Source organism: Halichoerus grypus, chromosome 7, assembly GCF_964656455.1.
Source record: "Halichoerus grypus chromosome 7, mHalGry1.hap1.1, whole genome shotgun sequence".
In the NCBI taxonomy this organism is placed as follows: Eukaryota; Metazoa; Chordata; class Mammalia; order Carnivora; family Phocidae; genus Halichoerus; species Halichoerus grypus.
In genome coordinates, this window is record NC_135718.1 from 116,873,622 (window position 1) to 116,892,808 (window position 19,187).

At 45.8% G+C, this 19,187-nt stretch overlaps 1 protein-coding gene across 2 annotated transcripts in view; it reads left to right on the plus strand.

The window, feature by feature from the left end:
- The window catches only part of PTPN14 (protein tyrosine phosphatase non-receptor type 14), a 183,425-nt gene that overhangs the window by 137,024 nt on the left and 27,214 nt on the right, over positions 1 to 19,187 (plus strand). For both annotated transcript variants that reach the window (XM_078078112.1, XM_036103041.2), the window contains exons 8-13: positions 3,338 to 3,426; positions 6,381 to 6,468; positions 7,281 to 7,363; positions 9,985 to 10,042; positions 13,724 to 13,802; positions 15,807 to 17,287. In XM_078078112.1, the coding sequence (XP_077934238.1) occupies positions 3,338 to 3,426; positions 6,381 to 6,468; positions 7,281 to 7,363; positions 9,985 to 10,042; positions 13,724 to 13,802; positions 15,807 to 17,287 (1,878 nt within the window). The remainder of the gene's footprint in view (positions 1 to 3,337; positions 3,427 to 6,380; positions 6,469 to 7,280; positions 7,364 to 9,984; positions 10,043 to 13,723; positions 13,803 to 15,806; positions 17,288 to 19,187) is intronic.

Genomic DNA, 19,187 nt, shown 5'->3' on the forward strand with positions numbered 1-19,187 from the left:
CTCGAGCTCCATAGAGCCTGCATTGCAGATTTCCAGCCCCTTCGGAGTTTTCTGGAAACCGTGCCTAGGAAACTGTTACAGCACAGCACATCTTTTGCAACAGATCCACCTCCTGAAGTGGGTGTGGTTGGGGGTGGGGGTCGTGGTACATGGTGCATGGTGCATTTATAGAGCTGAGCCCATAATCCAAACTCATTTTCTTCTCTCTCCTGACCAACTTTACAAAAGACGGAGTTTTATCAGAAACCTAGAGCAACTGGCACATTTCAGCGATTTGGGAGATGGTACAATTTTAGCACAAACATTTCACTCTGAAGTGGCTCCGCTGGCTGTTTTATAAGTGTTCCGTTCCCCCTCGGCTGCACGTTTGCAATTTGCCTTGATGAGAACTGCCCATGTGCATCAAGTAGAACGAGCAGGGTGACCGAAGCTTGCTGAAAGGGCTAAATGGCTCTTTTTTAGATTTGTTTAATTTTCTTTTGCTTCTCTAATGGCTGTCCTTCGTAGGGCTGTAATCCATTTTCCTTGCAATAATGCCTTATGAAGCCATCTGCATCCCACTTACATTTCAGCAGCCCATATATAGTCATGATATTTTGGGTCATTGAAAAATCAGGGTAAAGTTTTCTTCCCTTCCAGAAAACCCACTTCTCCGTCCCAGGAAGTTGGGGGTTTAGTTGTCATGCTCATTTACTTGTGCTGTTTTTAGGAGTTCTGGGCTGTGGGAAATCGGGGCAGTGGAAATAGTGTCGAAATCCACTGCGCTTGTTTCTGATGCACTTTCTGGTATGTTCTTTAGTGGAAAGAGCACAAGGGGGATACAGTACTTTGGTCTGAGTGGGTGGACAGGCGCAGCTGACTCACTGCCAGGGAGTGTGACTTAGCTGGGTGGTGTCTTTTTGCCCACATATCTGTTCATGACTCAGGTGACCACCTCCAGACCACGTGATTCCCAGAGACCCGAGGAGGATGGGAGGGCAGCAGTACCAGCTGGGGCAGTGCTGTGGTCAGCTCTGAGATCCGTACTAACGCAGACAGGAGAGGGTTCAGGGGCAGACTGAGGAGTGATGGAGTCCCTTTGGGTTAGTACGGGTCCTTCTTGACCAAGTAAAGCAAACGAGCTTGTTGTGGATACGTTGTAGGGAAGAACATTTCCACATAGTGTGGGCTTTTCCATGAGTGGTTCTTCAAATTTTTTCAAGGTGGGAGCAGGACCAGTCCACTCCCTGACAGGCCTGCCCACCCCCCGACCAGTCGCTCCCGTGTTGTCAGAGCGCATGGACACGGAGAGGCTGCTGGTATCTGGAGTCTCCAACCTTAGCTGAGTTGGACACTGAGCCTTTAAGTTCTGACCGACGCAGTGCCCGGGCATCTGTCCTGTGTTTCTGCCATTGCCCGGCCCTGGGGAACTGCTCCTCCCACGGCCCCATCACCAGCGGACTGCTGCACCCATCCATCTAATGGCAAAATACCCCGGGAAGCATTTCCACAGAATTTTCTCTCCCCTTCCCATGTCTACTTCGCCTGGCTTCTTTCCCCACATATATTTTTCTACAGTATGATTTACCTTGTAACATCTCCTGATTTCCAGAGCACTTCTTTTCCTTCCCACAGCTTCCTCTCCTGACCCTCTCTCTGCTTTGCCTCCAGCAGTGGTCTGGCTCTCTGTGTGTCCCTATTCGATGAGCCCTGTCCTAATGTGTGCTTTGCTGGGTGGGTTGAGAAGAGGTCCCTGCAAAGGGACACTGTCGTCATTGTGTCTTGCATGGGATCAAGTGTTTTGAGGAATATAGAGATCCTTTTCCATCTTGTGCGTGCCCCTCTGCTCACTCCACAAAGAGGATGTCCCCAGTAAAAGCAGGGGGCTGAGGGACAGTTAACTCCCTGGATGGTGAGCCTTGTCCCCACTCCACTCTCGGGCACATGGGCAGCAGGTTATGCTCTCCCAGGCAGGAGGTTGGAAGCACCTTACTGGACCAGGAAACCAGACTGAAGATGAGTCATCTGGACTTCCTCAGCACAGGGTCCAGCAGACTGCCCCCCAGCTCTGCTGTCCTCACGCCCCTCCTGTGCTCATGAAGCTCCCAGCCAGTGCTTAGCATCCCAGGCTGGAACGTGAATAGAGGGCCAAGCATCACCCTGCAGGCTGTCCTCCCAGGAATGACAGAGGCCAATGCAAAGGGAGTGAAGCAGCCTGGAAGATGCAGAGACTCTATAGGGTGAAGAACCGCCTGCCTGAAATACTGTCCTCAGAGTCTCCAAGATAAAAATATATTACCTCCTTAAAGGAATAGATTGCTTTTAAAAAGGAACACTCAGGCGTGCCTGGGTGGCTCAGCCGGTTAAGAATCTGCCTTTAGCTCAGGTCATGATCCCAGGGCCTGGGATTAAGCCCTGCATTGGGCTCCCTGCTCAGCAGGGAGCCTGCTTCTCCCTTTCCCTGTGCCCCTCCCCCCCTGCTTGTGCTCTCTCGCTCACTCTCTGTCAAATAAATAAATAAAATCTTTACAAAAAAGGAACATTCAGAGAAGAATGAAGAAAAAAGAGAAAACTCTCAGAAATTAGAAATATATCAAAAATAGAAAAAGTAATAGGTTACAAGATAAATTTAAGAAAATCTCACCAAAAGACGAAGTTACGGAGGAATGTGGGAGGTGGGAGATAAGATGAGAAGGCCAGCCCAGGATATCCAACATCTGAATAATGGGAGTTCCAGAAGTGAACAGTGGCAGTTTGAGAAAGGATCCCAGGACTGAGGACCATGAGGTTGTAAATCGAAAGACCAAGCACAGTGGATGCAAATAGACACTCACAAGGGCATTAAGTAGTGGAAGTCGGTGCCTCTAGGGAGAGGAAATGGTGGGGCCAGGTCTGCTGTTGGCCTCTTTTAAACAGGCTCCAGAGGATACACTCAGTCCTGCAAACTGTGGGCACATATGATCACACGCTTATGACATGCATACATAATCAAACTACGGACATGTACAATTTTGATTTAAAAAAACCAGAGTGAAAAAGATATTCATTGATGTTCCTGAAAGAGAAAATCGTAACAAATCTGAGAAAATCCTCAAATTCTCTCTTGGACACGAAATGTGAAATTGGGATAAAAGAAAACAATACGTATCTATGTATATAGTCCGCTGGGGTGTGCAGTGGGGTGAGTCCCTTCAGGGCCGAGTTGCCCATTGCCCTGATGCTATCTGTGGTTCATTCGTCCATGGGCAGGAAATGGGGTGTCCCCCCCCGCCGGGTAGGCTGTAGCCCGGGTGCTTGGCTCTTGCCGGTCCGCTGGTCATCTGTTTGGTCACATCGCTCTTCTGTTGATCTTATGCAGGACAATCATGGAAACAGTGTGCACCTGGGCATTTTCTTTATGGGGATATTCGTGAGAAACAGAATTGGAAGACAAGCAGTAATACACAGGTAGTCTTATTTGTCTCTTTTTCCTTTTTCCCCTGAGGGACTCTAGAAAAGCTCACTGAGGATGACAGTGATCCCAATGAGTTAAGAGCCAGACTGTGGGTCAGAGTTGAGCTTTTCTCAACTCAGATAAGATCAGCCCTCTGTGAGATTTGAGCAGTTAGGGAGAAATGCATCTCACTTTTCCTAGAGGCCTGTTTTGGGGGTGAAGGATAGAGGAAGCTCTTCCTTCCCACTTGACTGCAGGAAAGGTGCTACTTGAACCCTCCTGAGCCAGAAGAGTGGCGCTAAACTCTGTGAGTCTGCTTGGAAGCTGGTTGTCCAGTCAGTCCCGCTGGTTGCCTTTGCCCACGTTATCCATGACCAGCCATTAAATCCAGACTGGCTTCTTCCCATTTTCCATCACCCTCTGCCTAACCGCACATGCTAGAGGAGTGTGGACTAATTTCTATATTAAATATATGACATTTTATATTTGTGAAAATGCGTTTTAAAAGCAGTGAATTTGTTATCACAAATTAAAGGGCTGGTACTTTTATATTATTTTGCATTTTATTTTTTTCATTCATTCATTTATTTATTTAGGGGAAGGGATAATTGGGTGATGGGCATTATTTTGCATTTTAAATCCTCTTCTCCACTGAACATGAGAGAGAACCAGTACAGGGATTTGGCAGAGTGTCTCCTCCATTACATGTCAATGAGCTTGCTTGTGTTGGTGCCCATAGTCGTCACCATGGTGTCCACGATCTCAAAAACTGCATGCTTTCTTTCATTTACAAGGGCAGTATGGCCGACTCTTTATTACAAGAACAGCTTTCCTGCATGTGCATCTGGTAGGCAGAGCTGTGCACCCAGTGCAGATAATCAAAGACAGCTCTTAAAGCCAAAGCCAAGTCCACCTTCTGGACGTGGATCTTGCCCAGCTGTGTACTCTCTGGATCAGCAGTTGATGCAGGTCATTTTGCAAACGTTTCCCCACCAAAAGCTTCCTAATTGGCTCCTTTCCCCGCTAGGTCTCCACCCTGCCATTATTTTTGTCCACTGATTTTTCTCTTGCTCTTTGAATGGAGACATTATTAAAGGAGTGGGGAGAGAGATCTTTGTGGCTGCAGAATAAACTTTTTTACTTTTGGACATACTCCTTCAACTCCATATACCTACAACAAATTATAAAGTAATCAAATAAAACACATAAATTGTGCGGAGTTGTAACTAGACCTTTTTATGCCCACTTAAAGCTGTCCAGGCATTTTGTCCCACACAGTTCTCCGTAGCTAAATCAATGCTTCATTTTCTCCTTGAGGTTGGAAAAGTAGACAAGTCTTGCATTCCAGCTATGGAGGTTAAATAGAAGAAAATAGCCATTTGAAACTTTGCTGATGATTAGCCACTCATGGTTTGGTTCAGTTCCTTAGGAACTGCTTCCAGACCTCTTCAGCACTTATCTTGAAACCCCTACAGGATGGGAATTTACTTCTACCATACTGTCATGGTAAGAATGTCCCTAGGTGGAGTCGCGTGGTGGAGTGAGGAGTGGATTCAGAGTTTTGGCAGTTGATTTGAAGGAATGGAGCCTGAGGAAACCAAATATCTCTTATCTCTAGAGACCTTCGCTGAGGAATATGTGGCTATGAGTCCGTGTAGATGTAATCTGATGGAATTGTAAGTCAGCAGACAGCTGTGCTGAACACCTGTAGAGAGTACGGCCCCAGCAGATGTCTGTGAACACAGTTGCTTCTGGAGTAATGGAAGGGTGACTGGAGGAAAGCCTGGAAGCCCCAAGTATAGAACTCCTGCATCCCCGATGTGCAGAGTGAACGTGGCTAAGTCCTGTCCTCATTTGTGCTGAAATTGTCTCCTCTCTAAAGTAGGAACAAAAATAGCTGCCTTGTCTACCTTAGAGAGTTCATAAAGAAACCATACTCTCTACAGATGGGAGGCAATATTATGACTCTTAATTCTTTCAGCAAACATTTATTGAATGCTGCATGCCAGGTACTTGGCTCAGTGTATGGAGGACAGAGACGAAGAAAGCAGAATCTCTAGGCACGGGGCCTCTGGTCTCCTCTGCCTTAGTTAGGGATCTGGTCGCAGAAGTAAACAATTGTCATACCATGCGGGGCCCCAGAGAGGACTATACCAGATTCTTTCATGCCATGTGGGTGGTTGGGGATGAGGAAGAGAGAGAAGGCGACTTCTGAGCTGAGTCTTAAAGGAGGAGGATAGGGAAGTGTAATGTTGGCATGAAGAGGCAGTGGGCAGGGAATGATAGACTGGGGCACAGAGTGAAGGTAGGCAGTAGTAAGAGATGGTTAAAGACTGGCTCCAAGTAGGATGGGAAATAGTAGCGTACCTTCCCTTGTCTGGTAGTTATTTCATGTGTCTCATTTTAGCTAAGGTCTTCATGAGGAAAGAAGGAAATGTGTGTGTGTGTGTGTGTGTGTGTGTGTGTGTGTGATCAATCACAAAAATGTAGGCACATTAAACATTCCTTGGGCACTTTTTCTTGGTGGCATCATCCATCCATGGCATACACTGAAACAGAGAATCTGTGTGGATTCTTTGGCCTAGATTCCTGGAAACACATGACTTTAAAATAATATGCTCCCCTCCATCATTAAAAGCAGGGATCATGGGAAATGCTTTGCAGTTTGGAAATGTGAAAAACAAGGCAGAGGATCCTTGAACATTTTCCTCATCGCTAATCCTAAAGGAAACAGTACCTTATGAACAGCAGTATCTAGATGTGGGTTTTACAGGATTTTTAGGTATTTAAGTTGACGCGTGTTGTGTTTTACTTTTTTGCTTGGAGAGAAGGACTATTTAGCTTTCAAAACTATAGTTAAATCATAATTTGTCAAATGAGACTCACCAGTAAAAGACGACCCTCCTACGCTGATTCATAACTGCATGGGACATCGTTGGCAAACCCAGTTGCCTTATCTTTTGACCAGGTGGAATGATATCGGGAATATCGCTCACAACAAGTCTACTATTCTGGTGGAGCTCATCAACAAAGAAGAGACTGCCCTCTTTCACACGGTAAGCAAAATGAAAGACAGGGGCAGGGTCCGACAGGCAGGTGGCTGTTTGATTTCTCACCTCACAATATCCTTTCCTTGCTCTCCATATCATGATAGAGTAAGTATTCTCTTGAACTAATAACTGCCCAGCCCTCGCCCAGTGCCATCATCACTCATTTCCGGATAGTGGTGGCAATTTCCTGTTCAAAACGCCAGGTTTCCAAGCTGAGTTTGGACTCTGGGATTTGGGTTCGTCCACCTGCTGTGTTTGTGGCGGATCACATGTCTGGCGTGCCGCGTTCCTCAGCGCTCAAGTTACAGCCCGCATCCAGTAACCCCTCGATGATACTGCCTGGCATTTTCTTTAGCCGGCTGACCTGGATTTCCTTCCCCACCACAGCCCAAGCCTGGCCTGAAGAAAAGGGAGTGCTCGCCCTTCTGTTGAGCGCCCCCTTGAGGGCCAAGGCTGTTCATGCACCTCACTGCCATCTCAGTGGTGCTCAGTGTTCATTCCAGGCTCTGTCTTCATTCCTTTCTTTCTTTTTAAAGCAGTTGGTTTGGAACTGTGTGAAGACATGCCGGCTCATCAGTGTAAGCCCTGTGCCTTGAGCCTAGAGGATTCTTTAACTGACGGATTGTCTGCATCCTTGGGTGGGCTTCCTAGCCACGCTCGCCGTAGGGTTTCAGCACCTGGGTTTGCGGCTCAGGGTGCTGTTTTGTGCTTGGCCTGATGGGAGGAAGGGATGTGGTCCCGTTCAGGAGAATCCTAGGGAAATGCATCTACAACCAAACCAATGTTTATTTTTTTCCCCCCCTCTCTCCTTTTCCAAGGACGATATTGAAAATGCCAAGTACATTTCTCGGTTGTTTGCTACACGGCACAAGTTTTACAAACAAAACAAAATCTGCACTGAGTAAGTAACCATGTAGTCCACCCCCCTCACCCAGTGGCTTGCTCCAGTTCAATTCGTGTGCTTTAGGGATGTCGTGGATCGCTTAGATTGCATTTTCCATTCGCCCTCTTCCCTCCTTCCTCGCGGAAGCTAAAGGAATAAGCTGAATCCAGGCAGGAGTGAAAGAACTTTAATGATGAAGTGTCTGGCGTAGTGCATATGCCTGGAGAGAAAATAATTCACAAATTGACTGTGAGTGCTTGACTACCTGGATGGTTGGCCCGCATTAGTGCCTTTCCGTCCTCTGCTAGGAGTTTGGAGGAGCCGAGCCGTTCCCAATTTGCCAGGGTGCCCCTTCGTGTCAGATGCAGAGTACGTTCAGAAGTGTGGAACAGAGTGGCAAGCCAACTTGAAAGAAAAGAAGCCTCTGTCATCCTCAGCCCTGTTTCTCTTACACAGTTGGCTAACCCTGCGTGTGCCTCTGGGTCATGTCATCTGCCTGTAAATGAGAGGCCAGGGTAATTACAGGAAGCCTTGGAAGACACTAATAGATGTCACGAGTCCATGTGTGTTTTTTAAATCTAATTTGGAAATAAAGACGATAAAGGGAGTCTGATATGGGAACTTAAATGTGACCTGACCTTGGATGTGGCGTCGCTGGGCCTCACGCTATCATTGCCTTTATTTTGGTTGCCTTCAAAAGACGGTCCTCAGCAGAGAACATTCGGCAGTTGGCGCGCCCAAGGTGCTTAATTGTGTTTCAAAGAATTCGGGGATATAAATGCAAGAGAGGAACTGCTTTTGCGTTCCCCCAGTGGACACATCCAAGAGCGTGAGAGCATTGTCCCAGAGCAGTTCCTGCTGAAAATAGCGGCTGCTTTAGAACGGGAGGCTCACGTCCTGACAGACTTTCTTCTCTACACGATGGAGGCTCTTTCAAGCCAGTCATTGCAACTGGTCACTGTCGGAGTCTGAAAGGCGAGGCCATAGTTAGCAGGGCTGCCAGCAAAGTTTGCAAATGTAAATTCAGAGGGGCAGTGACCGGGGACGGGCAAGTGAAACAGCCGTAACGAGGGCCGTGCGCGCATGCGCACACGCACGCACACGTGCCCTTCTTTTGAACCGGTTCCCTATAGATCACTTCTGTGCGGGTCTGCTCTGCCGTTGCCTTGCATTTGTAGGGGTGTCTTGGGCATGAACAGGATTTCCGTGGTTGACTTCTGGAGGGGGGATTAAAATTGTTCTGAGAAGTGAATTTTACTGTGGTCTTCTGGTTTGACCATTTCTCAGCAAGTGGATTTATCATGAAATTTTCAGCGTATTTTTGTGGTTGTCTAATATCAGTGAACAGCCTATGTCAGAGTGAAAACTAAAGGAAATTGTGTTTTCTTTTCTACTTCTGTAATAACTGTTCTTCTCCTGTTCCTAACCAGGTGTGAGAGGTTCCTAACCTCTTCTCCGATAAGAACCGGAACTCTCTAATATTTATACACAAATACCCCATATACACAATAAATTCTGAATCTCAGTGCAGACTGCATTAAGGCCTAGGATAACCCCCTGGAGTTTTATGAATCTAGCATCATCTTAACAGCATCCTCCTCTAGAGCTCCACACCCTGACCTCTAAGACTGTCACTGATTTTTATTTTTATTTTTTGCTCACAGAGCTACTGCTTGTCATCTTCCCATATAGCTCCAGGGAGTGGTTCCCATATTTCTTGACTTGAGAAGAAAAATTGCAGGTCTTATAATAATATTATAAAACCTATAATCTAGGTCTTATTATATTTAGCCAGTTGTTAAAAAACATCCAACATTACTATACTGTTTCCATCACTTCATAAAAGAAAAGATGTAAAAGGGTAGGAAAGATGAACTACCAGACTAAGGAAAGTGCTTTAAATTGAAGAATTCTAGCTTTATGGAAAACTCTACATGTCCTTTTTTTGTGTTTTTGTTTTTGTCTTTTTATGATTTCACTGAGGACTAGGGAAAGTATTGCTCTGGAATTTGGGACCATTTCTTAAAGGCACCTTTGATTTCAGTGCTCCAGAATTTGATGATACTCTTAGTCCCCACACATTTGTATCTCTACATTAAAAAAAAAAAATTCACGTTCATTCTCAGTCTAGAAAGGATCTGATTAGATAAATATTTGTAGTCGGTATTGTCTTAATTCAAAAAGACCTTTATATGGTCTTACTCAAACATATTTAATCTATTTTGAATTTCATTTGACTGGCAGCATTTTAAAAAATATTGTTTCTACTTGCTGTTTTTCATGATGAAAGATTTTAGACATTCACAAAGATACAAAGAATACAATTTTTAAAAATCCATGTAATAATAGTGATATTTTTCAGTCTTGCTTATTTCTCTCATAATCTTTCTTTGGAAATAAGCCTTACTCTTCTGTAAAACTTATTATCTAAGGGTCATATGCTCCAAACATTTTGAAAATAAAATAATAAAAAGGAAATTAAAATTTTTCATAGCCTCATCACTCAGAAATAAATGTTTACATTTTGCTGTAAATTACTTACCCATCTTGTCTTTTTTACCCTCTCTTGTCTTTCTGGTTGACTTATGTCTTATAAATACAATGACTGTTCTCATTTTTTTTTTTAACTTTTCATGCAGACAATCAAATTCTCCACCCCCCATCAGACGCCAACCCACCTGGAGCCGATCCTCTCTGGTATGTATAAAGTCTTCAATAATCAAGTGGTCTGACTGTTGAGGATGGAGTGTCCTTTTGTTGCTAATTTGAGAGGGGACATGCCTAGGGCATCATGACCAGGTGAGATCTGATGAGAACACAGAAAGAGCTTCAGTCTGGTGTGATGAACATCCCTGTCCCATTCATGTCCCATCATGTGGGACATCCGTGTGCCCATCCACGGCCATCACTTCTTGAAATGTGGCTCAAGGTTCACCCCTTAAGAGTAAGTCTCAAGGCCGATGAGACCATGTTTCTTCAGTGTGCAACCTATTGTGTGTGTTTTTGTCCACTTGCTCATCTTTGGTTTTATCACTCACTGTTCCTGGTTGTTACATACAGACATGTCTTCAGTTACAAGCTCCACGAATTCTTTAGTATTCACTGCCCATAGATAGATCTTAATAAACTAGATAGAAAATGCTTTCTGGGGAGCCTGGGTGGCTCAGTCGGTTAAGCATCCGACTCTTGATTTGGGCTCAGGTCATGATCTCAGGGTTGTGAGATTGAGCCCCACATCGGGTTCTGTGCTGGGTGTGGAACCTGCTTAAGATTCTCTCTCCCTCTCCGCCTTTCCCTCTCTTAAAAGAAAGAAAGAAAGAAAAGGAAACAAAAAGAAAGTGCTTTTTAAATGAACCCAAATTGAATGAGTTTACTGTTGATGGTCTCAGGTAGGGTATTTGGTAGAGAAGATTAATTGCACATCTTTTAATTTTAAGGTCAACAATATTGATCTACTGAGTTGATCTACTTTTCTATCTAACACTAGTTTTTTTAAAAAACTCCTTCTGAATAAGGAAACACAACTCTGATTTCAGTCATATGTTCTGTCTTAGGCTGTGTTTTATTTTGAGGATGACTTAAGGATAATATCATAGAAAGATCCAGGAGAGTTGGCTTCCTTTAAAGTATCTACTTGTTTTAAGCCATAATTCTTATGTTTTAGGTTGTGATGTCTGACACAAAATCAAAATAAACATGTGACCTTTAAAATTTTTTAGTGAGCATTCGAGATGATAGAATAAAATTGAATTTTTCCTCATACATAATGTATACCCTATAGTACATCTTTAACTTGTCTTTTAAAAGGAAAGTTTTGAGGATTTTTTTTTTTTCTGGGAAATGCATAGACAATGAACTCTTAGAATTCTAGAGTTGCACCATTATGTCATCACATTCCTAAGTCCCCACATGAATATTATTAATCTTGCTATCATGCACAATATCTCACAAGTGGCCCTCACCTTGGAGATCTAGAGGGTCACTTTGGGCTTTTCCCTTGTGGCATTAATAGATTTGTTCACGGCACTGGCTTCTTTATGTTCCTCCTTTGTGAATGTTATTTTTATTTTTTCTTTAGAGTCCACATGTCGTCATTAGGGAGATAATTTTTCACTTATGTCCATGAAACACCATGAGGACAAAGTATTGTAATGCTGTCTTGTGATTGGATCTCATCTTATCTAGAGAAGATAAAGAGGCTTTAGACAGTCTTCAGGAAGCCAAATTCAAGGCTTCCCTCTTTCCTATACCCTTTAGGCTTAAACCATTTCACCAGGAGTTCCCTGGGATGAGTGGATGAGTGACGTGGTCTCTTTTTGGCTTCCTTGCTGATAACCAGGATTGCTTTTTTTTTTTTTCCTTGCCCTTCTGCTGCCTATGTTTTGGCATCTCACTTGTTTCTGTATTAGCAGGTCTGGAAAGAAATAGAATAATATGCATTATATATATGTAATATATATATATAAGAAATATGGAATAAATAATATCCTGAAATGGTATTTGGAGGATTCACTATTTTGTGTTTTGCTGTACACTTATGCAAGTTCATAAACAGTCACTTACTTATTGGATTTTTTTTTTTTAAATAAGCGAGAGAAGGCAGCGAGCCAACTGTGCTTTACCGTGTGTTCCTGTTACCTCCTCTGAATCCCTCCCCGCTGTTTTTGTTTTGTTTGTTTGTTTGTTTGTTTGTTTCAAGCCTCAAAACTGGCTGTCCCACTCTGGAAAAACTGAGTTGAATTATGCATTACCATGAAGAGGAAAAATACTTTAAAATTGTGATGCAAAAACCAGGCAAAGGGAGATTTGGGAATATTTAGAAAAGCTGATACCTACACAGCACCTCTTCTTTGTTACCATGACCTAATTTCTTAGATAAATTTCAGTTCTTTATTTCTTCTGTCTTGACTCTTTTTAATGTTTGGGTCTCTTTTCTTCATCACCTTCTTTATTTGCACTTTTGATGCTTAAGCATTATTTGGGCAGAGGAAATGGGAGATGAGTTACCCACCCAGCTTCCGATTCTGGAGAGTGCTCTTCTTTCACTGAGGGCTTCTGAGAAAGTGTGACCCCTGCTGGCTTTGGGTTTTTTGGCTTGATCTCAACTTCTTTCCTAGAGCCGTAATATTTAAACCAGTATCCATAAGGCTAATTTTAAAATAATCAAATAGAAATATAAGATATCCTGTTTGGTGGTTTACAAGCTTAAAGTTTTTTTAAAATTTTTTTTTTTTTTTTTTTAGTATCAAAGCTTTTTCTTCAAGTTCTCACCTGGAACCCCAATATATAAATAAAAGGGATATTGTTTGTGATGGGGGTGGGGTGGGGGAAGAGGCCTGATTTGATTGACAAGAAGCTGTGACCTACTCAGGTTCAGTGTCTTGTTTTAGATCACCATTAGCAACTAATCATATTTCTTTATTTGGCTTACCAAATATTGAACCTGTCTAAGCATTTTTTTCCCCCTTGGAGTTTACCCTTGCCTACAGCAGGAAGTCAATCAGATTGAGGCTTAAATGGCCATCTTTAAGAATCTCTTGGAAAAGATTCTTCACTGAAGGGGGGGCAGGGAGATGGTTGAACTGAATTCCTTGCAACACCTTCCCACATTGGGTTCTACAATGGGAAGTCCATAGGTGGTCTTGAGAACTACACACTTATTGTTGTGGATCACCTTTCAGATTTTTACATGAGTTTGCAAGTGGACCCAGCTCAACACTCCCCCTGTCCCTATTGGAGATTGATGTGGTGTTGTGAACGAGGGTCATAGGTACAGCCAACTTTGAATAGAATGAATGAGAGTTCCCCCATAGTCTCACTATATCTTTTTTTTTTTTTTAAGATTTTATTTATTTATTTGACAGAGAGAGACACAGTGAGAGAGGGAACACAAGCAGGGGGAGTGGGAGAGGGAGAAGCAGGCTTCCCGCAGAGCAGGGAGCCCAATGCGGGGCTCGATCCCAGGACCCTGGGATCATGACCTGAGCTGAAGGCAGACGCTTAATGACTGAGCCACCCAGGTGCCCCAGTCTCACTATTTCTTAGGTAGAAGAGAATAATATCCATGTTCTGAGTTATTCCTGAAAAAAGGCATTGGGAGTTTTGCAAGTGTATCAGGAAATAGAAGATATGTTCATTGTAGCCTCTTTATCTCTCCCACCTTGAACCAGCCTCCCTGTTCCTCCCTTTCCTGTTTCTCCAGTCCTAAACTTAGTGAGGAGATGGGGGTACAGATGAGCGAAAGAGGGATGGGTCAAGGGCGGACAGGCAGGTGCTTCCCTGCAGGTGTGGGTGAGTGATGGGCGGGTTCCCTGCGAGGGAGCGTCCGCCGCCCCTTGTGCCGTGGCCTTCCCACCTTTGTTGTGTTCTCTCTTTCAGCCCCGACAGCAGCCATACATCTTGCCTCCCATGCACGTCCAGTGTGGGGAACACTACTCGGAAACGCATACTTCACAAGGTAACGGGCTTGCCATTTTCTCTTCTTCAGACGAAAAGTTGAGGACCTGTGAGCAGTAAAGACGATATTTTTTTTTTTTAGATGACAGTCATACTTTTGTTTTGACTTTGTCATTGTCTGAATGACAAGAGGCAGCAGCTTCGATTTATGAAAGGCATAGCATGTCATTGGCCCCCGAGAGGAAAATTTTTCCAGAATTGGCTGCCAAGGGAGTTGGGAGAAGGCAGGGGGCAAGTTCCTTTTCCTCCTGCCTCTGGTAAGTGGGCTTTGAGAAGAGAGAGGGACAGTAAGCCCAATGGAACTGCCCCTGTCGGAAAGCTTGGAACAGTCAACTGGGCTCTCATGGGGACAGAGAATACAGGCGTCCAGAATACTTAAAAGAAAGGCACAAATCCTCTCAACTCCTCTTTTTACATTATTGCTTGCCAGTTGTCTGTGCACTTGTTCTTGCCTCTGACTACATCTGTTTTCTTCCTCTTTTTCTCCACCAAACACCACCATGCAAGATGTGTGAGAAAAATTCATTCCAATAATAATGATTATAATAATCACAATTAACGTTTATAGGGCAATTCCTCTCCCTAAGCAGTGTGCTAAGCCCTTGCAACGTATTATTTCATTTAATCCTCGAACCCACGCAATAGGTACCATTATTCCATTTTGCAGATACAGAAAGTGGGATACAGAAGGAGTGTTGGAGGAACTTGGAGAGGAAAACTGGTGTCAAGAGCTAGGGCTCTTCATCATTACACTAAACTGCATTGCAAAAAAGGAATGATATTAAACTTGGATGTTGACAATCTGTTAAATGGATAATTAGTTTCTGTGTTACTGTATGCCGCCTATTTTGAATCTCTCTGTGCTATCAGTGTGAGTATGGAAACTTAGATAATCAAGACTATTTAATAAAACACTACTTTTTATAAGCAGACTAGCAGAGTTGCCCTGCTTCTGTGGGAAAGCATGAAACCCCACTAGAGGTAGAGAAGGGGGACACCTTTGTCTCTGTGTTTTGCTGGTTTTTCTTACCCAGCTTATCTCATCTGGTCTGGGACCATACTCCTCTTCAGGCAGCTGAGTGTTTTCAGTCACCTTTTCTGGTTGGTGGGGGTGTTTTGTTTTGTTTGCCTTTCTGCCTTGTCTTCCTCTACTTTGCTCATGCTTAAATCCATAGTGTGAAAATGAATGTTCTTCGCCTGCTAAAAAGTGTCTCAGCAAGAGGTTGCCTCTGTGTGTGTGTGTGTGTGTGTGTGTGTGTGTACGTACATACGTACGTACATGGGTACGTACCTAGAATGGGCCTGACTTTAGAAATCTACTCTTTATCCCTTTAGATACCTCCTTAAGGTATTATTAATTTTAATGTGAATTGACCTCAGTGAGGAAACCGATTCTAGAGGAGAGTTTTAGGCAGTGGCTAAAAGAATCCCTGCTTCTGAATTTGCCTCCTCTGGTTGCTGATCAGAACAAACTAGCCATGCATGCTGACGTCCTGGCTGCGTCGCTTAATGTGTCTTAATGAATGCTCAGCCATCCCTCGGGTAAGGGGACCTTTTCCACTGCCGTCAAGAACATGAGCCTCAGGTACTCAGTAATGTCAAATCTGTTGCCCTGTTAAAGTTCTTGACTTCCTGGCCCCAATATCCAGTCCTCTGTTGCTGGACCCTGTGCAGGAAGACCGGTTTACCCCCCATGAGGGCCATTGTTGGTGCCTGATTGCAGAGCTCATGGCAAAATCGAGAACTGAGCCAGGTGATGACTAATCCAAATGTGCCTAGTTTCCTTTGATTAGATTCCCTTTTTCTTGTTAGTATGCTTTAAAGTGTTCCTTCTGTATGTTGGCATCCCACCCAAGAGTTCCTCGTTTTTCCATGGAATATGTGGGGGGAGACCACAGGATTTCACTTCTAATGACTTGTAAAAATCACGCCCCTGAGTGTGAGGACGAAGGTAGTTGAGGCAGGATGATGGGGGGGCTCACGTGCCTTCGTTTGCCTTCTGTAGACAGCATTGTCCCTGGGAATGAAGAAGCCTTATACCGCAACTCTCACAACAGCCTGGACCTAAACTATCTAAACGGCGCTGTCACCAATGGCAGTGTGTGCAGTGCTCACAGCATCAACTCCCTCAGCTGCTCCCAGACGTTCATCCAGGCCTCTCCCGTGTCCTCCAACCTCAGTATCCCGGGCAGCGACATCATGCGGGCGGACTACATCCCTAGCCACCGCCACAGCGCCATCATCGTGCCGTCCTACCGGCCGACGCCCGACTATGAGACAGTCATGCGGCAGATGAAGAGGGGGGTCATGCACGCGGACAGCCAGAGCCAGTCTCTGCGAAACCTCAACATCATCAACACGCATGCCTACAACCAGCCAGAGGATCTGGTGTACAGCCAGCCCGAGATGCGGGAGAGGCACCCCTACACAGTCCCCTATGGGCCACAGGGCGGCTACGGTAACAAACTCGTCAGTCCGTCTGACCAGATAAACCCAAAGAACAGCATGGTGCCCAGCAAGCCGGGGGCAAGTGCCATCTCCCACACGGTGAGCACGCCGGAGCTGGCCAACATGCAGCTGCAAGGCACCCAGAACTACAGCACGGCCCATATGCTCAAAAACTATCTCTTCAGGCCGCCGCCCCCCTACCCGCGGCCGCGCCCTGCCACCAGCACCCCGGACCTCGCCAGCCACCGGCACAGGTACGTCAGCGGCAGTAGCCCTGACCTGGTGACCCGCAAAGTGCAGCTCTCCGTGAAGACCTTCCAAGAGGACAGCGCCCCGGTGGTGCACCAGTCTCTCCAGGAGGTGAGCGAGCCCCTCACGGCCACCAAGCACCACGGCACGGTGAATAAGCGCCACAGCCTGGAGGTGATGAGCAGCATGGTGCGGGGCATGGAAGCCATGACCTTGAAGTCGCTCAACATCCCCATGGCTCGCCGAAACACCCTCCGGGAGCAGGGGCCCCCCGAGGAGGTGCCGGGGAGCCACGAGGCTCACCAGCTTCCCCATTACCACCACAAGAAGACTTTCTCGGATGCCACCATGCTGATCCACAGCAGTGAGAGCGAGGAGGAGGAGGAGGAGGAGGCCCCGGGATCGGTGCCCCAGATCCCCGTGCTCCGGGAGAAGATGGGGTACAGTGCTCAGCTACAGGCAGCCTTGGCCCGGATCCCAAACAAACCCCCACCCGAGTACCCTGGCCCAAGGAAAAGTGTTAGCAATGGGGCGCTGAGGCAAGACCAGGTCAGCCTGCCTCCTGCCATGGCCAGGGCCAGGGTCCTGAGACACGGGCCGGCCAAGGCCATCAGCGTCTCCCGAGCTGACCAGCTGGCCGTGGCTGGGCCTTCCCTCGGTCCGTCCATCTCTGAACCCGACCTGACGAGCGTGAAGGAGCGGGTCAAAAAAGAGCCTGTGAAGGAGAGACCCGTGTCCGAGATGTTCTCCCTGGAAGACAGCATTGTAGAGAGAGAGATGGCCCTCAGGGTAAGTGTCTTGCTCTCCCAGGGCGGAGTCTGCCCTCCCCCCCCCCCCCCCCGCAGCCTCCTCTGCTCCTTTGCCATGACTCAGAGCATAAAAGCACCCGGATGCTGGGCACTGGAGAAGGTGCGGGGCTTATCCAGGGCATGTGTTGGGGAGTTGGAGAATCAGTGGGCATTTCATCAGGCACTATCTTCTTTCACAAAACTTTGTGTTTTACTCTTTCAGCTAAATTTTCCGTGTTCATTCAGGGCTTCTGATTGGTGTACTTGGCACCCAGCGCCGTCATGGAGTCAGCATGCTGCAGGCTGGTTTTCGGGACAGAGTCCAGGCCAGCATCATGCTCTTTATTCAGGGTCACTTACGCTGTTGTGTGAGCTGCTAGGAGCTCTCCTTCCTACGTCTCTTGTTGGTTCTTCCAGGGGAAAGCATTTTTCCCCGATTATAGTGTAAGAGAGCAGCATCCCTTCAGAGCATGGCTTTGTGTGGAGATCTCTGTGTCAGGATGGCTCACCAGCATTGACTGGACCATGATGTGTCCAGCCTTATCAGATTTTCTTTCAACAGATGTTTAACACAAACCACGAACACTGCAGTAAACTCGCAAGTTCACCATTGAGCTTCAGTTCCCCATTAAGCTCATTCTATCAGAATTCACACACGTGCGTGTGAATACACGCATGTATCTACACACACTGACAACATTTGAAGATGCCTGATACTAGACATAAGTAACTGTCATTCAGCTGTGTACCAGCTGGGGACCAGGTCTGTTGCCACAGCAGGAGTGTGTAGGTAACAGGTGCACACACAGACCAACAAAGTGAATTATCTCCTAATGAGGAAATTGATAGATTGTAGTTGCTACTTTAAAATTTTATTTATTCATTGTATTTTAGAGAGAGAGAGAGCGGGGGGAGGGGCCGAGGGAGAGGGAGAGAATCTCAAGGGGACTTCGAGCTGAGTGCGATCCCACAACCCTGAGATCATGACCTGAGCTGAAACCAAGAGTCAGACGTTTCACTGACTGAGCCCCCCAGGCGCCCCTGTTGTTGCTACTTTAAAAAAAAAACAACAAACTTCAGATTACCATTGCTGCTTGTTCTGGAAATTTTCACTCCCTTAAAAAGTGAAAAATCATTTCATTACAACTAAGCAGACCCTCCTTGACTTCTCCTCTGCAGGTACCACATCTCTACGGTAAGGTAGCTGGCGCTTAGGAACTCCAGAGTGGCTGCCAAGTTAAAATTTGCTTCGAGGGGGTTCTTAGACTCCCTTCCTTTATAAGTCTCCCTGCACCCCAGTGGGTAATCAAGCTGAGAGAACAGTTAAAGGCCAAAGTTTTAAGGAAGCCACGTTTTGGGGTCCAGGGATCTAATCTGTAGCAACATTACTTTATTTTTTAATTTTTTTTAAAGATTTTATTTATTTGACACAGAGAGACACAGCGAGAGGGAACACAAGCAGGGGGAGTGGGAGAGGGAGAAGCAGGCTTCCTGCTGAGCAGGGAGCCCAACACACGGGGCTCGATCCCAGGACCCTGGGATCATGACCTGAGCAGAAGGCAGACGCTTAACGACTGAGCCACCCAGGTGCCCCTGGAGCAACATTATTACTTTAGACAAATTTTCAGAACATTCCCAGCAGCTCCGATTTGGCCCTGAGTAGAGTAGCGCTAAGAATTTGGTACAGGCATAACTTTTTCCACTTTTTGCAAACCTAGAGGGAAATTGTGAAAGATGTGCTTGTGCCTCTGGCCAATAAAACCATTTGGCTGGGGGATGGAATGAAACACGGGGGTGGCGCCATGGGGGAGAGCTTTCCCAGCTTGGAAAAAGTCATGCATTGGTAGAAATGGATTTTCAGCACATCTCGGCCCCAGGGGCTCCTTTACCACAACTCAAGA